This window comes from Ctenocephalides felis, unplaced genomic scaffold (genome assembly GCF_003426905.1).
Source record: "Ctenocephalides felis isolate EL2017-DRISC unplaced genomic scaffold, ASM342690v1 CF-g0.4_SCAFFOLD_01492, whole genome shotgun sequence".
Taxonomy (NCBI): Eukaryota; Metazoa; Arthropoda; class Insecta; order Siphonaptera; family Pulicidae; genus Ctenocephalides; species Ctenocephalides felis.
This window is the reverse complement of record NW_020537646.1, coordinates 4,942,128-4,962,551: the sequence shown is the minus strand read 5'-3', so window position 1 is coordinate 4,962,551 and position 20,424 is coordinate 4,942,128. Positions and strand designations below refer to the sequence as shown.

At 30.0% G+C, this 20,424-nt stretch overlaps 1 protein-coding gene and 5 non-coding genes across 6 annotated transcripts; 2 read left to right on the top strand and 4 right to left on the bottom strand.

Moving 5' to 3' along the window:
- Positions 1–216: 216 nt before the first annotated feature.
- On the bottom strand, positions 217–19,327 carry LOC113370314 (protein dachsous-like). The gene is made up of 15 exons (XM_026610984.1): positions 19,217–19,327; positions 5,711–5,800; positions 5,432–5,631; positions 4,283–4,395; positions 3,941–4,028; positions 3,683–3,826; positions 3,065–3,148; positions 2,321–2,524; positions 2,002–2,199; positions 1,771–1,914; positions 1,456–1,667; positions 1,060–1,392; positions 700–953; positions 390–595; positions 217–285 (listed from the first exon to the last, which is right to left on the bottom strand). Exons 1-15 carry the CDS (start codon positions 19,290–19,292, stop codon positions 217–219), a joined length of 2,415 nt encoding a protein of 804 aa, XP_026466769.1. The 5' UTR covers positions 19,293–19,327.
- Trnal-caa lies at positions 2,764–2,877 on the bottom strand. Its single transcript has 2 exons — positions 2,840–2,877; positions 2,764–2,808 (listed from the first exon to the last, which is right to left on the bottom strand). It is a non-coding gene; the product is annotated as a tRNA-Leu (tRNA).
- Trnaw-cca lies at positions 3,357–3,428 on the top strand. Its single transcript has one exon. It is a non-coding gene; the product is annotated as a tRNA-Trp (tRNA).
- Trnae-uuc lies at positions 4,169–4,240 on the bottom strand. Its single transcript has one exon. It is a non-coding gene; the product is annotated as a tRNA-Glu (tRNA).
- Trnag-ucc lies at positions 4,478–4,549 on the top strand. The gene has a single exon. It is a non-coding gene; the product is annotated as a tRNA-Gly (tRNA).
- Trnam-cau lies at positions 8,537–8,609 on the bottom strand. Its single transcript has one exon. It is a non-coding gene; the product is annotated as a tRNA-Met (tRNA).
- Positions 19,328–20,424: the final 1,097 nt, after the last annotated feature.

Here is a 20,424-nt window from a genome sequence, read left to right as displayed (position 1 = left end):
TATTTTTTAGATTCAAAGAATATTCTGATCCACAAATCTTTTGACATATTACACAGTTACCTTGTAATAATTTATCCATCACACCCAATCAGAACATAATTTTCTTTCAATATTGTTGAATGAACTGAAAGATCCCATAAAATAGAACAGACAACATTCACTTTACTCAAAATTCAATACAACCCCAAAAATCACTATTGCACAATTATTTACTTTCTAAAAATACACTGTTAAGTTTTCTGGCAAATTGGTTCCATTGCGGTGTGGTATGGGGTCATCATCAGTCTAAAACAATATCATGCCATTAAAATAATTATTTAACTTGTATAATTTTTAAATCAATTAGTATCAAAACTAGAGTTGCCTACAAATTATGAAACAAAAATTACCTTAATTTCTTGACCATTCTCCCAGCTAAGTTTCTTAGCTCGTGTTGGCATTCCACTACCTTGAACCCACAGACCAGTAGCGCGCCCTTGTTCGTTGGCGCGTGTAACTCCTGATGTTGTACCAGATAACTCTGATGTTTCAGGTGTAGGGCTTTCTTCTCCGCACTCGTACATACCATTTCTCTGTGACGCTCGCGACATTATACCTGGAAATTATATAAAAATATAATGAAAACTATTACTTTATATTTACTTCTTTGGCATTATTTTGATAAATATATTACGAATTATTGATAATTGCTTTACTTACTTCGAACTGTTGCAGTATAATCCGCTTGAGCTCTTCTTTCTAAACTATTAGCAATAATTGTGCTAGCCCCGGCACTAAGTGTGCTTTCCGATCCTCCCAAACCATTTGCAGAAACTCCTGCACTTCTAGCAAGCGCACCTCCAATCATACCTAAACCGCCAATTGTATGCTGTGGCGGTTTCTGTTGGGATCGTAAAAAGCCCCCTGTATCGTTTACGTGTATACGATTTCTAGACATTCGTTTTGGTTTCTTGCTGCTGAGAAAAAATTGTATTTAGTACCACATTTGTTTAAAACTGAGTAGAAATATTTGTGTTTATACAATAGACATAAAAATTTAACATTGGGCTTAATACTTACACCTTATATATATAAACCGAAAGTGCTGCAATAACAACCGCAAACAAACCAAGCAGTGCGGTAAAAGCCGTAACCAAACCCCAATCGGCTAAAGTACCACCTCTCGTTGGAGCACCTCTACCAATAGCTCCTGCACCCGGTGCTCCACCAACTCGCACCGTCACTGGAACTGAACTCGAGCGTGGCGGTACCCCGCTATCCGTTGCCGTGGCTACTAAATGAACCAGAACGCCACCGGAGCTATCATTATTAGATTTACCATTTCCGCCTAAAAGAGTTTCTATAGCGCCAGGCCGAAGAAATAAAGCTCCACTTGGATCCAACGAGAACATGCTGGAGAAATAGTAAGTTAAAATATTGATCAACTGACCAGAACTGTACGAAATTCGGATTTACCTCGAATAACTTCCGCGTAAAGTCAAGGTAAGAACATCGCCTCTATCGCCATCTGCTGCTTCTAATCTGCCAAGTAGTAAACCAGCAGACGTCGTAGGAGTTCCTTTGCTTCCTGGCAATCCTGGTGCAGCAAATTCATAATGTGCGCGTCGAAAACGTGGTTCCCAGTCGTTGACATTGACTACAGACACATCCAATAATGCTGTAGCATTCTGAAATCATATGACAAATAATCCGATTTAAAATACAAATCAAAAATATATATTTTACATACTTTAATTTATTAAAATCCAAAACAAAGTAATTTTAACTCACAGCACGACCATCCGTAGCTAATATATGACACCGATGTTTGGTAGCAACTTCGTAATCGAGGCTCGCCTTCAAAAGAACCTCACCTGCAGGAGATATTGCAAAAAGACCTCGACAACCAGCTTCAATTAAGGAATATCGAACCGCCTATAAAAATAGTGGGCAAAATATACTTAATTTTAAATATTTAATTATTTACTTTATATATGTAAATACGTTAAAACAATTTTTTACCGGATCTCCTGGTCTATTCGTAGGTAGCATTATTAGCCTGGTGCCCACAGGCGAATCTTCTGATATATCAATATTAAGTTCGGATTGAAGAAAAATCAACGGAGCTCTGATAGCTCCATTTGAAGATGGTCCATAGCCTGCACGTGACACTATTAACGTGGCAAGTGCATATCTATCAGAGTTATCTTCCTGGGTTGCCTAAAAAATAAATTAAAATAAATTATTTAAAAAACATATAGTTTTATTAGATTTATTAGATAATAGAAAATACTTTTAGACTTAGCATTTAATGAACAAATTCCATTATTTTCGTAACTACCTTCAAAACAAGAGTGACTGGTTGTACCAGGTCACCAGACTTCAGATCAGCGACTAATGTCAATGCACCTGTTTTGGGGTCAACCCTGAAAAGCGAAGACGCCGGAGGTGCTGGTGGTGCTAATGAATACGTTAAAGAAGCCCTTAATCCAGCGTCTTGATCAATTGCCCCTATTGGTCGAGGTAATGTCCGTAATATAGCCCCCTAGAAGAATATTAAGAAAATAAATGAAACTAATTATAAAAAATAATAAATCATTAGTATAATTTATATATAAATTGAAGCTTACTATAAAACCCAAAAAATCTTGAAACTTATATACATATGTGGGATACATCAAAACTAATAACAATAATTTAAAAACCTCTCAGACTATTTAAATAAATTTATTATATTTATTATTTATTTATGTAAATAATATTTTTAAACTAAAAAAAAATATTTGTCAGAAGTGGGATTCGAACCCACGCCCTCATAGAGGACCAGAACGCTCGGCCTGTTCACACAGGCAAGGTTAACCTTGAGTCTGGCGCCTTAGACCGCTCGGCCATCCTGACATATGGAAACGAGTTACTCGAACGCGATACATATTCCGAACAACTATTATTAATTATTCTACTTTAATAGTAAATGAATCGAATAGAAATATATTCTATATTATTATCGATAATATTAAAAAAGGCTTTAAGATTATAAAGATTTTTTTTTATATATAAACAAACATTTTAGTATTTAATTTCCTACCCTTCTAGCCCCTTCAGGAACGATGGCAGTATAAGCTTCGTCCAAGAATTTTGGATTTTGGTCGTCAGCATCAGCAACAAAGACCTAATTAAAATAAAATACTCATTAAACAAAAAAACATTTTCAGAATCATTGCATTATTAGAAATAATTTGTACATTTTTTTTTAATTCTGTATATTATTTTTAAAATTTGAATAAAAACTTAAAATAATATCATGAACATGTGTCAATTAATTAATGTGATATTATAGGCGAACAAATGGTTTCGATCTTTACAAAGTCATATAACAAGACTCCGTGGCGCAACGGTAGCGCGTCTGACTCCAGATCAGAAGGTTGCGTGTTCAAATCACGTCGGGGTCAATTCATTTTTTATCATTTTTCATTATAATTTATAATTAATTATGTTACATAGAAGAAATTTTAATTACACATATCTATTTTTTTATCATATCATACATACAATTCACCGCATTCTACAACAAATTGCATTCTTCATAAGGAATACATTTCCTTTATAAATGAAATATTAAGCGATAAATAATGAATACATTTCCTTTGTAAATGAATTATTAAGCGATAAATGATATAAAATATTAATAGTAAACAAAACTCACATCTAATTTTGTGTCTGTAAACTTTGGAGGATTTCCTTGATCTTGCGCTCTTAATCCCACTGTAAAATTGGGCATAGTCTCAAAATCCAAAGGCTTCCTTAAAATTAATGTGCCTTCCAGAGGCGTAACAAAAGCAAATATATCCTAAAATGTAAATATAAAAACAATTATGTAGAAATTTATGTTACTGCATATATAAATATAAATGTATTATGTGTAATGAATAATTAGGAGAGAGTATTGAAAAGTTAATATTACCGAATTTGGTCCTGGTAATACAGAATATTCCACAGTAGAAAAAGGACCTTGTTGATCCGCATCAACAGCCCTTGCACCTTGCAAAACCCTAAAAATAAAATATATTTATAAAGAGGCAATTAATAAATGTTATGATAAATAGCTTTTTTACATAAGAATATAATATAATAGTAAAGTATATAAAACAAAAAATGTTAAAATAATAAATTTGAAAAGAAGAAAAAATATTTCCCATACCGGGAATCGAACCCGAGCCTCCTGGGTGAAAGCCAGGTATCCTAGCCACTAGACCATATGGGACTTGGAAGAGAAGAGAATAACACTGTATATCAATATATTTACCTTGTACCGGGCACGGTCACTTCTGACAGTGTGAGTGTATAAGGAGCGCCTATCCATTGCGGAGCATTGTCATTAGCATCAGTTACACGAATATTTACAGGTATTACAAAACTCTGAAAATAAATACGTGTAATATAATGTATCTGTGTATAGAGCATAGTATTATATACACGAAACAATATGAACAGAGCATATGCGTCGGTGGTGTAATGGTCAGCATAGTTGCCTTCCAAGCAGTTGATCCGGGTTCGATTCCCGGCCGACGCAAGATATTTTTTTTTTCAAATTAATTAATTTTGATATTATTTATAATACTTATTATTCAACAGTTGTGATTCTTTTGCTGATTAAACATTCATTATTTAAATTTACACATTCATTCATATAAACATTTACACCATCATTTCATACTTGTTAATTCCACATTTAAACATTTACTAAATCAACATACTTACTCATTCACTAATTTACTCGTTTAATCAATTGCTAACTTACTCATTCACTAATTTACTCGTTTAATCAATTGCTAACTTACTCATTCTGAAACTTACTTATTTTGAAATTTACTCATTCAGGAATTTACTCATTTATAATTTACTGAATTTATATTTATTCATTTATTCATTTGCTCATTTATTCATTGCTCATTTGCCCGTTTACTCATTAGCTCATTTTTTCATTAGCTCATTTTTTCATTAGCTCATTTTTTCATTAGCTTATTTGCTTATTTGCTCATTTGCTCATTTGCTCATTTGCTCATTTGCTCATTTGCTCATTTGCTCATTTGCTCATTTGCTCATTTGCTCATTTGCTCATTTGCTCATTTGCTCATTTGCTCATTTGCTCATTTGCTCATTTGCTCATTTGCTCATTTGCTCATTTGCTCATTTGCTCATTTGCTCATTTGCTCATTTGCTCATTTGCTCATTTGCTCATTTGCTCATTTGCTCATTTGCTCATTTGCTCATTTGCTCATTTGCTCATTTGCTCATTTGCTCATTTGCTCATTTGCTCATTTGCTCATTTGCTCATTTGCTCATTTGCTCATTTGCTCATTTGCTCATTTGCTCATTTGCTCATTTGCTCATTTATATATTTACTCTTCTATTCAATAACTCATTTATTATTTCTTGAATTTTCACAACTCACCGGATCTCCAGACAGCCTCCTGTCGCAAATTACATTAACATAGACCGAAGATGGTCCTTGTCTTCCTTCTTTATCCAGTGGCGCCCTTAAAACCAAATCCCTCGAACCTGCTGCGATTTGTACAGGACTATCTCTTTCACGAAGTCCCAACGTGATATCACCACCAATTATTCGGGGATCACCAAGTATACTTAAACTCCCTGAAAAAAAAAAAATATAATAAAATCCAAGCAAAATTGCATTGAAAATAAATGTTATAATTTCCAAATAAAAACTTACCAATTATCGAACCGACCGGTAAATCTTCGCTTACAAAAAAACTTTCTGCAGATCCACCACCTTCCAGAAAACATCGACTATCAGCTGATACTATAATAAAAATATTATAATTCGAATAATCACGCATATGGTATTAAGAAATAATTAAAATATTTGAATTACTATTTTTCGCCTAAAAACTTACTTGACAAAAGCCTGATATTATTTAATTTTAAACAATTATTAAAAACACTTGGTCAGTCAGTAAAATGTTAACAAATAAGTGTTATGTCTTATACGCTCTCAATGTTTGAACTTCAAATAATAATGGTATAGTTTTAATTCAAATATATTTTGAGAAAGATGTGCTATGTAAAAAGTGTATTTTTGCGACTCCATTTTTTACTACAAAATAAATATGTAGACCAACTATTAGTTTCTGTGAATAAAATGTTGAATCAGTACAAAATTATTTTTACATTCACTTAATGTAAAAGATATAGATAAATTTATAAATAATATATTAAAGATTTTTAGCTGATTGTGAGATTACAAATAGTACATTCTAATTATTGTTATGATGTATAGCATCCAGTGTTAAGATCAAGAACATGATCTTGATGAGAAATAGATTTAAATTTCCATTAGTTCAGCAAAACTATTGTTTCAATAGTATTGTTTATATTACAAGCCATGTCAATGATCATTAGTAAAACTTAAACGAATATTGATGTTTGTTTTAGGTTTCGAGAAAACGAAAGATTTATATTTTCTGCAATAGAATAATCGAAAAGACTTTAATTATGATTACCAACCTGAATTACTCTTAAATATGTAAGTGAAGAAGAAGAGATTTCATCTAAATTTCAGGAATATTAGTAACCGTAACTTAGATCAATGATGTGGGCATTAAAAAAACTGATTGATTTATTTAATTTTTTATATTGATCTGAAGACCTAGTTCTGTACTTAAGTGAATAGGATCAAATTTAATGAATAGGAAAAGTAATTATTACAGGAATTCCGTATAATGCGTAACACTGATAATGATCATGTCTCACTAGTTCCTATAGTAAGAAAACTTGTCACAAACAAATCGACCCAGTTCACATCGAATACTTGGGATGACTTAATTATCGGTAGTAAATGACTTAATTAACCATAGTCAATAATCAGAATCTTTTCAATATAGAAAATAAAAAGTAAACTTTACTCAAAATTTATGTGAAATATCTGATAAAAAATGCACAAGGCCGAACAGTAACGAAATGCCAATTGCACTTTGAACAACTTTGTTTGAAGAAATTTGAAGAATTTGTTTTTTATATTTGATTATGGATTACATCCAGAGCAACCATTAAAGAAAAATCACCTAAATATAGGCATTATTTATACAAGATTGAAATATTTTTTTTATTCATACCTTTCTATTGATATCTAATCGTAGTCACTTAAAATTCTTTATTTTTACAGACGACTAACTTTCAAATGTCGGGCAGATCGCGCATTTCTAATAGGTACTAGTTTTTATTTAGTCCACTATCATAAGAAAATGCAAAATTTGAAAAGAAATTACTCTGCTATCCGGTTAGAGCGGAAAATAAAAAATCTGTTGACAATAAAATTATTTGATGCTAAATTATCATAATAGATTTAATGGCTCGTATGGATAATACCAATACTAATTACTTTCACTTAATATAAAAACTAACAAAAAAAAATTATATAAAAACAAGTTTATGCAGATTCTTTTCAGAATATCATTCATTGTGTTATACAAATGCTTTCTTATATCAGTTATGATAAAAAATTGAGTTTAGGTAAAAATAGAAGTATTTTTACAAATGTAATTTATTGATTGATATATGGCAATTGGGAATTCAAAATTATACAAGCAATTTCATAATTTCGACAATTTTATTTATGTATTTAGAAAACGTATAAGTGTTAAATTGAATGTACAAACGTATAATTAAAACATAACAACTGCATGAAAATATATGTAATTATTCAATAGAAAGTATAACATAGTTGGCGATAGTGCCAATTTAATTATTAGAAATCATCAATTATTGATCGCGAACAATTTTAAATGTATATCTAATTGTGAGTTTTATATTCAAACATCGATAAATCTTGAAATAGAAAAGGTTTTGTATTCACTTATAATTAACAAAACGTGATTGCAATATTTTGTAATCTTTTTTACGACTTCCTTACAAAAATGTTTAAATGATTATAATATTCGTGCATTGTCTTTGTTCAAAATTTCCCAATGCAAAAGGAAAGATTCAGCGTAGCATGGCAAAGCATTAAGATATTTCAAAATTTGTTACAAAATAAATAATTTAATTAAACATATATTCAAATTGGATACATTATGATAATATGCATTAAAATTATTTAAACACATAATTGCAATGATTACTTTTACCAATGGTTCTTGGAAAACAATCCAATGATTGACTAATTCTAGTTTTGGTATATTTCTTATTATAATGCAACCCAATGGTTGCTATTTTCACTTGTTCAGAACCAAATGGAAAAGCTATTTTTCACTTCGTTGCAACCAGGGCATCTTTGCTTTCGTATTTTCTATTGTGATTTTTTCTATATAAATTTTTGCAGTGAAGTCTAAAAGTACTATTTTCACTTGGAAACTATTTTTAATCAATAATTTCAAGTGATTCATCATTAATAGTAATAGAAAAAATACTAAATTAGAAAAACTAACGTTCATCAATGGTTTTTTAAAATGTTTATATGATATTACAAAATTATTTCATACATTTAAAGGTTTGTTTCTTATTATATTTTATTAGAGATTTTACGAAAAAAAAAAAGAATTGCCCCGGGTGAGGATCGAACTCACGACCTTAAGATTATGAGACTTACGCGCTGCCTACTGCGCTACCGAGGCTATACAGGTCACCTGTACTTTACGCCATTTAAAGTGAATCAATATATGAAAAATTTTATTAAAATTTAACAAATTACATAAAATTAAAGAAGGTGTGAAATTAAATTAAGTAATTTAAAATACATATTGCACTAACAATATTTTTTATGAGTGATAGGTAAATATAAAACCATTATATGTTTAAAGATGCTAAAACTATCCTACACGTGTTGTTATGTATCTTGTATCCTATCGAGAAGGAAAACCAAAAATTCTTAAAATTTGATCACGTGATTAAGAATGGCCCCACATGATTTGATTACCTGCGATTACCACTCCTAAATTTTGAGAATTGATATAAATTTCGTAAAATTTCATAAATTTTGTTGACAAAAAATTATGTGGGAAGGGTGGGGTCTAGTAGATATCATGTATATTTATTTTTGACCTGAAATAAAAAAAACTAAAATTTTACGAATTTTCGTTAATTTTAAAAACTCGATCGAAAAATTTTACGAAACTAAAAATACACGTGATCTTTGGTCGTGGAGAGAGATAATTTTGAATATCACGACGTATCACCAAGGGAGAGGAGGGAGAGGGTTCCAAAAATTCCTAAAATCGATCACGTGATAAATGGACGTCCCCTAAACTACTTTCTGAATTTTAACACGTTAATCACCAAGATAAGACCAAAAATTTCTCACATGGGCAATTGTAATTTTGTTAGATAATCGAGTTCAAAAGGTATCAAGAAAATATGATAAACCTATGATCAAAAATTTTTTTTAGCAAAATTAATGGAAAAACACTATTTTTTAAATATCTCGACAAGTCTTCTACCAGATCGACATAGCTCATGTAGAACTTCTTAGCATCAGGACATATATGACTGACAAGACGATAAACGTGTTAAAAGACTTCACAAAAAAGGCTACAATAAAAATGATTTGATTTTTTTAGACAAAGGTTATCTTTAAGCCTGGAAAGTTCTTTTTAATAAGTGCTATATATCATTTGAACCCATAAAATTTTCGATTCACTGTTTGCATCAGTGATAAAATAGAATTTTAACGCATTAAATAACAGTTATGAACCCAGTTCGCCTTTGTTCCAGTCGGAAGATCATATTTACCATGGTTGCTTACCGCCGATATTTTGTTCTAATTTGCCAGGGGAATCAAAATCCACTTATATAAAAATCCAAATAAAATAATTACCAAAAATAGTAATAGATAAGGATTTGATTATTTAAATCTTTGGTATTAATTAATAAGATATTTTACGATTTTTGGATTTAAATTGTGCATTTACACTCTAATATTGGTAAAGGCAACTGTTTCTAAAATTAGAAACTCTCCTAAAATCCCATTAACAACTCACACATTCAATTAATATGTGTTATGATTGTGATGGATGATATTCTGAAACCAATTAAAAGTATAATTAGATATACTTTTTTAGCATATATTAAATGGCAATCAGAACAATTATATTCTATAAGCTATAGGTCTATAATTTTGATCCCCATTTTATATGGCGGATCAAATATGGCGTGGTAGAAGATCTCCAGTAAGATATTTCTACTTTCTGAGATCACTATAGAGATCTCTCTATATAGAGTTGCAATTAGATATTTAAATCCAATTTTTACCTGTCTATTTTTTGCTGATAGAGTATTTCAAATACATCATTTTATTAAATGTTTGCAAACTCTGTGCGGTTGCAATAGTATAAAAAAGCACATACAGATAATAGTATCAGCAAATCAGTAATTCATTTAAAATGTAACTTATGCGCACGCTCTGTATATTTCTGATACCGCATAATTCAGAAAAAAAAGAAATTTACATTCCATTGAAGTTCAAGTTAATAGAGTAATTCTATAAACAAATATATATATATATATATATATATAACTTTATCATGGAGTTCATAAAATAAATAAAACAAAGTGTCTGACCCAAACGCTGATCTTTAAGCAAATGACACTGCTAAGGTTTTCCTTGAAGCAATATTTTTGTTTTATCGTTTCCTTATTTCCTTAAAGAGTGATTACCAGAAATATCTATAAATAAATATATCTTTATTCACAAAGTCAGGTAAAATTCAACTTCCTACATGAATATCATCAAGTTCATTTACAAAATGCATCATCTTGATACTTTTGTCAAAGACCATGCGGAAGTACATTAAGACCACACCTTATTAAAAAAATTCTTGTTAAACAATAAAAAAGTGCTTTATGTGACTTTGGTAATGAGATATAAGTCATGTAAATAAGATTCATATTCTGATAAAATATATGTTTTACCGTTAAAAAAGTCTTTCGCAAATCCGTATGTAATTTTTATATTTTTCGGGACGTGCCCAAACCGTGTCGAAATAAATTGTGTAGATAAGGTAATTTTCTCACCTACTCAATAGGACTGTTAGCCAAAAACTGAAAAAACAAATAACTGTTATATTTTCGTACTATGTCAGTGGATTATGATGGAATTGTCACCTGATAGAAGAAGATAGTATTGCGTAGGTTAAGGAATTTTGATGTAAATGGAAAAATATCCAGAGCAGATATCTATCAGAAATCAATAAATACCAATTAGTGCTTAACGACTATATCTATATCCGCAGATAAGATAAGATAAGATAAAAATCAACCTCAGCACCAAGTTAAATCTTTTATTTATGTATTGACAATGAGTAAGTAGCAAAAAATAAAAATGGTCATAAAGCGATATGACCACAATCAATAATAATATAAGAAACTAGCAACGCCGTTTCTTTTCTTGTACGTTTACAATGCAATAATATTTTTTGTTCTTCAGTTATGTACAACAATTTATTTAGTACTAATACAAGAATAATTTTCTTTTTAAATATCATGTTTTCATTGAGAATTTCACTTTCTTTCGTGTGTTACACCTTTATGACTATACTAAACGTAAAAGTGCACTCGATTACAAGTTTTGCATGTTGAAAACGTTTGAAAAAAATAACTAAAATTTACAATAGTCCGGTCATTACAGTAAGTTCACCTCGGAATTCGAGATATCCAGCTAAAAAAAGTCTGTAAATACCCCAAAATAGCACCCTAAAAGTTGTCTCAAAACCTACATATGGTAGGATGTAGGTACCATGTGTAGGTTTTGAGACAACTTTTATGATGCTATTTTAGGGTATTTACAGACTTACAGCTGGTTATCTCGAATTACGAGATTCTTACCAAATTTAAGGTTAAATAATTGGACTTCAGACTATTTTTTGATATTGTGAGATAAAAAGTATCAGTTATACAATAAAATACTGAAAAAATGTTAAAAATTTCTTCTTGGACTTGAATCAAAGTAATCAAGTGTAGCTGATAGTGATGGTTAAAATATTCTTACTTTTAAAGAGATATTTTTTATATTCTTCGACGCACTAATTAGTAAAGTTGTTTTTTTTAATTTCCCAAAGAAGAAGTGTGTTTTTGCAAAAAATCCGATCGGCTAATTTTACGTTTTCATGACGTTTCAAGTCAATCTAAATCAAATGAGACCAAATTTGGAAAAAGTATATGTGTGTGTACTGTGTAAAGTCTATGTGAGCCGATTTTTGACCTTTCGTCAATGTTTTTTCAAAAACGGCTGAACCGATTTCAAAAATGTTAAAGCCATTCGATGTAACTAGAGATTCGAAGTACTGCTGTTATTATAAATTTGATAAGGAATAATATTTATCGTTTTTTCGACGATCGGTCGAGCCGTTTCTTTGTAATTAGCAAAAAGTGTGATATTTTTATTCACGTTTTAGCCCATTATTTTTAATTTTTTTGTATTCGGTTTTAAACATTCAAAGTGTGATATGATTAGGAACCACGTTGATTAATTTTTGCTGAATGTCGGTTGTTCCGTCCCTTTAAAATAAAATGTTAATTTTTCTAATTTTGGTGAAATGTTGTATGAGGATAGATTTTGTAGTCTAAAACAAATACTAAATTATTATAAGCCAACGATAAGCGGTTGAAATATGAAAATTCTTGAGCGATTCTAATCAGAATCCATGCAATGGTGTTGCCAGTCGTTCGTATTATTTTATTAAAAAGTGTTAATTATTTTATTTTTTATTTTTTTTATTTATTTTTCATAGCCAGCTATACAAAGTACATTCAGCTACATTTGTTACAGTTATATATTAGGTTGTCAAATATCTCCCTTCCGCTTTTTTGTATTACAAACCAAGAGCAAAAAAGCGGAAGGGAGATATTTTAACCTAATATTATTTGACTGCGTGTTAAGTATAGTACATCTTTTTTAAAGCTAATTTTGTCAAATAAAAACTTACAACAAAAATGTTTCGAGGCTTTTCATTGGAATTTCTTATGCATACTCATTAGTAAAATCGTTAAAAGCTTACATTGTGAAAGCTCATTAAAATCTAGCGAGAAATAAAATTAATAATTAATTTTTAACACGTAAATATATACATAAAAGTATACAGAGTATGAGTATGAGTCACACACGCTCGGCAGTAAGGAAGGACAGTCGTTGGTATTATTTTATTCGAAAAGCGGACGGAATGGGGCGCAGTCGCGCGTGATTCCTGTTAGAACGGGGGAGTTTGGTCGGACTCTACAGGTGCACGCGGACGACGCCGGCACACGATTCAATATAGGAACAATTTATAGATTAAGTTTCCTGAATGCATATTTGAACGAACACCATTTGTGGTGATGATGAACAAATCCCCGAGTGTATATCGAAGTTTCCTGGGTAATGGTTTTAAACGATGTATACCGGGGGAAAGTACATGAAATTCGTATCATATTTGGTTAGACACGAAATCTGATATGATCATACTGATCGCATGTGTGTATATTTTTATCACATCAATTTAAAAAAAATATTGTCGATGTGACAATTAGTTTGAAATAATTATCGCTATTTAATGTATTTAGCACTTCACTATATCTATTTAAGGGACACAACTAGTGTGAAATTTTCAAAAAATCGAATTTTCAATTTTCCATATTTGGATATGTTATACCTTTAAAAATAACATACCAAAACTTTAAATCGATATCTTAAATAGTTTTTGAGTTACAGCCATTTAAAGAGTATATATATAGTACATAGTATAACGATCATTTAATCTTTAAACGCGTTTTTCTCGAAACAGCATTTTCCGAATTTGCTGCAGCGATTACTCAAAAACAAATGATCCGATCACTATCAAATTTTTTACATGTTCTACATATAGTTCTCCGTAAAATGAACTATCGATTTTTTGAACGGATCAAAGATCGAATTTTGGCAGTCCAAAAACGACCAAAATTTTGGGTAAAATTCGACTTTTTTTTAAAAACGCCGCCATTTTGTCAATTTTTGATTTTTTTTCTTTATCGTAGTTCATTTTACAGACAATATTAACTAGTTCAACTAGATTTTTTTTTTAATTTCATCCAGTTCAAGGCTGGAATCACTGCAGCAGTGAAGGGCATTTTTTTTGTCGCGCCGTTGGAGATCGACGATAACTTAAAAAATATTTAATTATTTTCTTCAAAAATTTTACTATGTCTTCTTAAAACCTGTATAAATATATTCCTAAAATTTTGAAATGATTGATAAAGTAGTTTTTTTAATATAAATTCCCAAAAATTTATACACTAGTTGTGCCCCTTAATATTTAGCATAGAAGAGGCAAAGAACTGACGGCATATTATTATTTATTGATATAATATAATTATGTATATAAATGAAATCAAAATAATATATTCATATGATCAGAAATGATTTTCAAAATGCCAGCATTCAGCAATGTCTAGTTAAAATATAAAAAAAATGCGGAGAAGACACTAAGCCTGAGATTTCAGTTATATACTTACACATATACAGTTGTGTTTGAAAATAAATTACACAATCCAACAATACCAGAGCTTTACAATGAATTATCTTAGCAAATATCATATATAGTAAGGTTTAGAATGATATAAACCAAAAGTAGATGATATAGTTCTAGTATAAAAACGTAGTAAAAGAATCATATTAATTCCAAATCTAAATACAAATATAATTTTCGTCCTAATTTTATTATGCTAAAAATTTGAATAATTTCTATCAAAGTTTAATAAATCTTTTTTTTTATTAAGAACATCTGTTCAACATAAGCGATATTTATCCGTTAATTAATGCGAATAAGTAAGGAAACGCGAACTAAAAACCATCGATGCGATTATGGAGAGTTGCTCTGAAAGTAGTACTGTTTATTCATCGGTGTATTTATTACAAGAACTTCTACATATTTAATTTTAAGATATCAAGTGGAATTACAGGACCAAATCGAACTTATTGAAAACTATTTTTAATCAATAATAAACCAAACCAAAATAACTGTATATCACAAATAGAACGCTCCAAATAAATTTAGAAGATAATTGTGATAGCCACATATTGAAAATATTTTTGTTACAGACATTGACTAGGTATAAATACTAAATTGACTGAAAATATAAAGTATTTTTTGATAATAATAAATATATTGCCTAATAATACATGAAAGTAACTGCATTATTTTCCAGAAGGTATGGCCTGAGGCCTCGTGGCTATTTAGAAAGATACCTGGCAGAGTCAAATACTAATAATTTTGAGATTATAGATTTTATGATAAGTAAAAACAGCTTTTAAAATTAATAACTCATCAGCATTACAAAAAAAAATCTCATGAGATCGATAATGGGTTGCATTTTAATACCTTAAGAATTCACATCACATCTTATGAAACTTATATTGTTCTAATTCAGTTCAAACAAGAAAAAGTGAACTTAAACATTTTTCACAGATATCTCAAAAGTACCTAATACAAGTCTATGTGTAATAAACAAAAACAAGTTGAAATTATAAATTAGCAGTAGCAATTGTACAATGCAATCAATGAGTCGAAAATAATTTAGGAGTACACCTAATTATTTTAATATCATTATCTCCAAAATCCTCAAGGGTAGAACTATGAGCTAGTGGTGGATAAGATCTATACTTTCCTTCAGAGTTCAATAAATAGCAGTCAATATCTTATATACTTTATCCAAAATTCTCATGAGTAGAACTTTATAGACCAGTGGTCAATATAATGCTTTTTTTTTCAAAATTCTCAAGAGTGGATCTTTATGGATCAGTGGTGGTCAATGTCAAAACATCTTTCCAGAATTTTTAAGTGTGGATCTATATGAACAGGTTAGGTGGTGGTCAATATCTAAACATCTCTCCAGAATTTAAAAAGGTCTAGTGATGGTCAATCTAAGAAATGCTCAAGAGTAGAACTACATGAACTAGTGGTGGACAGTATCTATACTTCCCTCCAGAAATCAATAAGTAGTGGTCAATATCTACATACTTTTTTCCAAAATTCTTATGACTAGAACTTTATAGGCCAGTGATGGTCAATATAATGCTTTTTTTCAAAATTCTCAAGAGTTGACTTTATAGATCAGTGGTGGTCAATGTCAAAATATCTCTCCAGAATTTTTAAGAGTGGACCTTTATGAACAGGTCCGGTGGTGGTCAACATCTAAACATCTCTCCAAAATTTTCAAGAGTGGATCTTTATTGTCTAGTGATGGTCAATTTTAGAAAATCTCAAGAGTGGAACTTAATGAATTAGCAGTAGTCCACTTAACCACCTCTCCAGTATTATCAAGAATAGATCTTAATGAACCAGTAGTGGTCAATGTCAAAACATTTCTCCAAAATTTTCAAGAGTGGATCTTTATTGTCTAGTGATGGTCAATCTCAGAGTGAACTCAATGAATTAGCAGTAGTGAATACCTAACAATCTCTTCAATATCATCAAGATCTTAATGAACCAGTGGTGGCCAATATCTATACTTCACTCGATAATTATCAAGAATTGATCTTTAATTGACCACTGGAGGCGGCCAACATCCAACCTGGTTTCCAAAATTTTGAAGAGTGGATCTTTATGGACCAGTATCAATATCTAAACTAGCGGAAGTTATTATCTATACTTTTCTTCAAAATTGACAAGAGTGAATCTTTATGCGCAAGAGTATTCAATATCTATAACCTGCAAAAACTTTCAAGGGTGGATCTTTATAGATCAGTGGTAGTCAATATCCGCACTTCTTTCCAAAATTCTCGAAAGTTGATCTTTATTAACCAGATGTGGTCAATATCCAAACTTCTCCCAAAAATGACCAAGAGTGTCGTTTACCGACTAGTAAGGGTGATTATCCTTATTGGTCATTTACAAATGCGGCCCTGGGGTGATCAACAGATCCATGTGTGGCGTTCGGCGAAGGGAGCACACGTACGGCGAAGATATCGGATGTGGAGCATTTACCGACCGTAACGAGACACCTCACAAGCTCGTACAAATGAAATCACTTTCTACTCGCGATAAACATCTCTTTCCTAACAAACGAAATAACGAACGCTTTTCAAAAGACTTCAAAGATCCATTTTCGAATTGTTTCGCATTCGAAGAACCATTGTTGTTGATATCATCAACGGATTTTCTATTTGAGAAATTAATGCTAGACTAATTCGTATACAAAGTGGAAAAGTGGAAAAGAATTAGCAACTAGAAGAAGGAGATCAACTAATGGGAAGATGATGGTGAACTGACTACGAATCTAGAATTGGCATTTTCATGGAAAGATCTGTATGTAAAAAATATACCAATTAGCATATACCAATAATTAATAATTAAAATATCTCAACTAGTAGTGCATGGCATCTACCGATAAGGCAAACTGCTGGAACTTTCTGTACCATAATTTAACATTCTTTACCATTAACATTTTTTGAAAATTTTGAAAACAACAATATTTAAAAAAAAAAGTTTTTTTTTTTTGTAAATATTGATTTTTTTTTCAAAGCGATTGCTCTCTTTGTCAATACGAATCGAATGTTTTTTAAATCACTCAAATTGGTTGATCTGTGCTATCGAAACAGTGAACAAAAAATTATATACTGTGTATGTAAACATGGATGTATTAAGTGTGTGTGTATATGTAGTATGTTTTTTTTAAAGCGATTGCCCTCTTTGTCAATACAAATCGAATGTTTTTTAAATCACTCAAATCGGTTGATCTGTGCTATCGAAACAGTGAACAAAAAATTATATACTGTGTATGTAAACATGGATGTATTAAGTGTGTGTGTATATGTAGTATGTTTTTTTTCAAAGCGATTGCCCTCTTTGTCAATACAAATCGAATGTTTTTTAAATCACTCAAATCGGTTGATCTGTGCTATCGAAACAGTGAACAAAAAATTATATACTGTGTATGTAAACATGGATGTATTAAGTGTGTGTGTATGTAGTATGTTTTTTTTTTCAAAGCGATTGCTCTCTTTGCCAATACGAATTGAATGTTTTTTAAATCCTTCAAATCGGTTGATTTGTGCTATCGAAACAGTGAACAAAAAATTGAATACTGTATATGTAAACATGGATGTATTAAGTGTGTGTGTGTATGTAGTACGTTTTTTTTTTAAAGCGATTGCTCTCTTTGTCAATACGAATCGAATGTTTTTTAAATCATTCAAATCGGTTGATCTGTGCTATCGAAACAATGAACAAAAAATTGTATACTGTGTATGTAAACATGAATGTATTAAATGTGTGTGTATGTAGTATCTTTTTTTTTCAAAGCGATTGCTCTCTTTGTCAATACGAATCGAATGTTTTTTAAATCATTCAAATCGGTTGATCTGTGCTATCGAAACAGTGAACAAAAATTTGTATACTGTGTATGTAAACATGGATGTATTGTGTGTGTATGTAGTATAATTGTGTGTATGATACATATATACATACTACATATGCGCATACACACACATAACACATCCAATTTTTTTTGGCAATAAGATATGCCAAAATGTTCAGAACGCCTTAAAATGTATAGATATAAATAAAAAAAATCATTTTAATTTTTTTTGCGATTATTATAACTTACCCTACAGAGGGTTAACAACAAATAATTATAAAATATCTTGAATAAGAAAAGCAAAATTGCGAAATTTAAAATTTTCACACTTTTATAAGACTCAATCAAGTAACCCTTTCTTTAGAAAAAGATAGCTTCTCGTATAACTTTCTTATGTGATTCTAATGAGAATTCAAAAATTCACCAAAAACAATATTGATTTTAAATCAATAATGATCTGATTTGTAGTTTTCAAACACATTTATATTTCGGAATATATTTCCGATTTGTCTGAATTTTACGCACTTTATGATAAAAAGAAACATTATTTTAAAATTTTATAACTTTGCAATTGGAAGATAACTTCTCGTATAACTTTCTTATATGATTCTAATGAGAACTCCTGAACTGACCATAAATAATATGGATTTTAAATCAATATTAATTACATTATTTGTAGTATTCAAAAACTAGTATTCAAATATTTCTCATTTGACTAATTTTACGTACTGCATAATACTTTTTATTATGCATTAAACATTATTTTAAAATTATGTAACTTTGGAAGATTGTACCATGTATACAAAGCATTTATGAGAATCATGTTTATATTGGTTTAAATTTTCCCTATAAATTTGTTTACAGTATATCTATAGGATGTAAATATGTATATAAAATAGTATTATTTTATTACTCTTACCTCGAAAAACAAAAAATATCCAAACGAAGAGCAGTTGCATCCAACTGCATTTGTGTATAAGATATTTTAGGTCCATTTTCTTTTCTATATTGGTTTCGAGACCTGCGACGCGACATCTAAAAAATAATAAAACAATATAGTAAAATCATAATTAGAACTAATAGAATTATAATTAATAGTTAAATAAAACTTTAGGATATAAAAAATAAAATAAAATATAATTATATTGAATATATTTTAAAATATATTGTTAAAATCATGTCATATGCTATTCTTTAAGCATTTCAAAGTACTCCTATTTTTAACAAATATCTTATTGTACTTTTTTATGCGAGTTCAAATTAGTTTTAATCAAATAATTAGTTTAATAATTATATCAACCAGATTTTTAAAATTAAATAGAAATAAGAATAATTAAAAAAGACTTATACAGGACTTATTTTAAATAATTTTCGGTCAAAGTTTTAGATGATGGCTTTTTATGACTATTTAGTGTCATGGCATTGTTCACACGCCAAAATATTATTTTTGGAAAATAATATGAAAAGAAATTATAATTTCGCCATCAGCTAAAACTTTGACAGAAAATTATTTAAAATAAATCGGATTTTCTAAAAAAATTACTTACCATTTGCAAATATAAGTTGAGTTATCCATCAATCCATTTATATATAATTATTGTCACCATAATGTATATTATTTTAAACACGACACATCCTATAAATTTGCACCGAACCACACATTACTATTAAAATTTACTGAAAACACAATATTTATTTTGCGTAAAAATTAAAACAGTACTTATATCAATATATTTTCTCCTGTTAAATAATATTTTACTAAAACACGTCTGGTTATTTTATTAAATTCATATCTAAAGCACTTCAACCGAATACGACTCGCACCGGCTGACGGTTGAAACAAAACTGGCGTCGCGTAACGAAAACAATTTTTACCACGCTTTGTTGTTTGGCAATGGAAGGGCATTGCCTGGATAATGTTTTGAAAATTGGCAATATGTATTTAGAAAAAAAATCATACTTTAGCATACTTCATTTCTAATATTCAATTAATATATTTCCCCACACACAGATTATGATAACATGTCCTTATATAATATTTATTTATTATTAACCACTGGTATTGAAGATTTCAGTCCCCAAGTTGCAATATTTAAGTACATATTCGAAATGTTGCACAAATTGTAA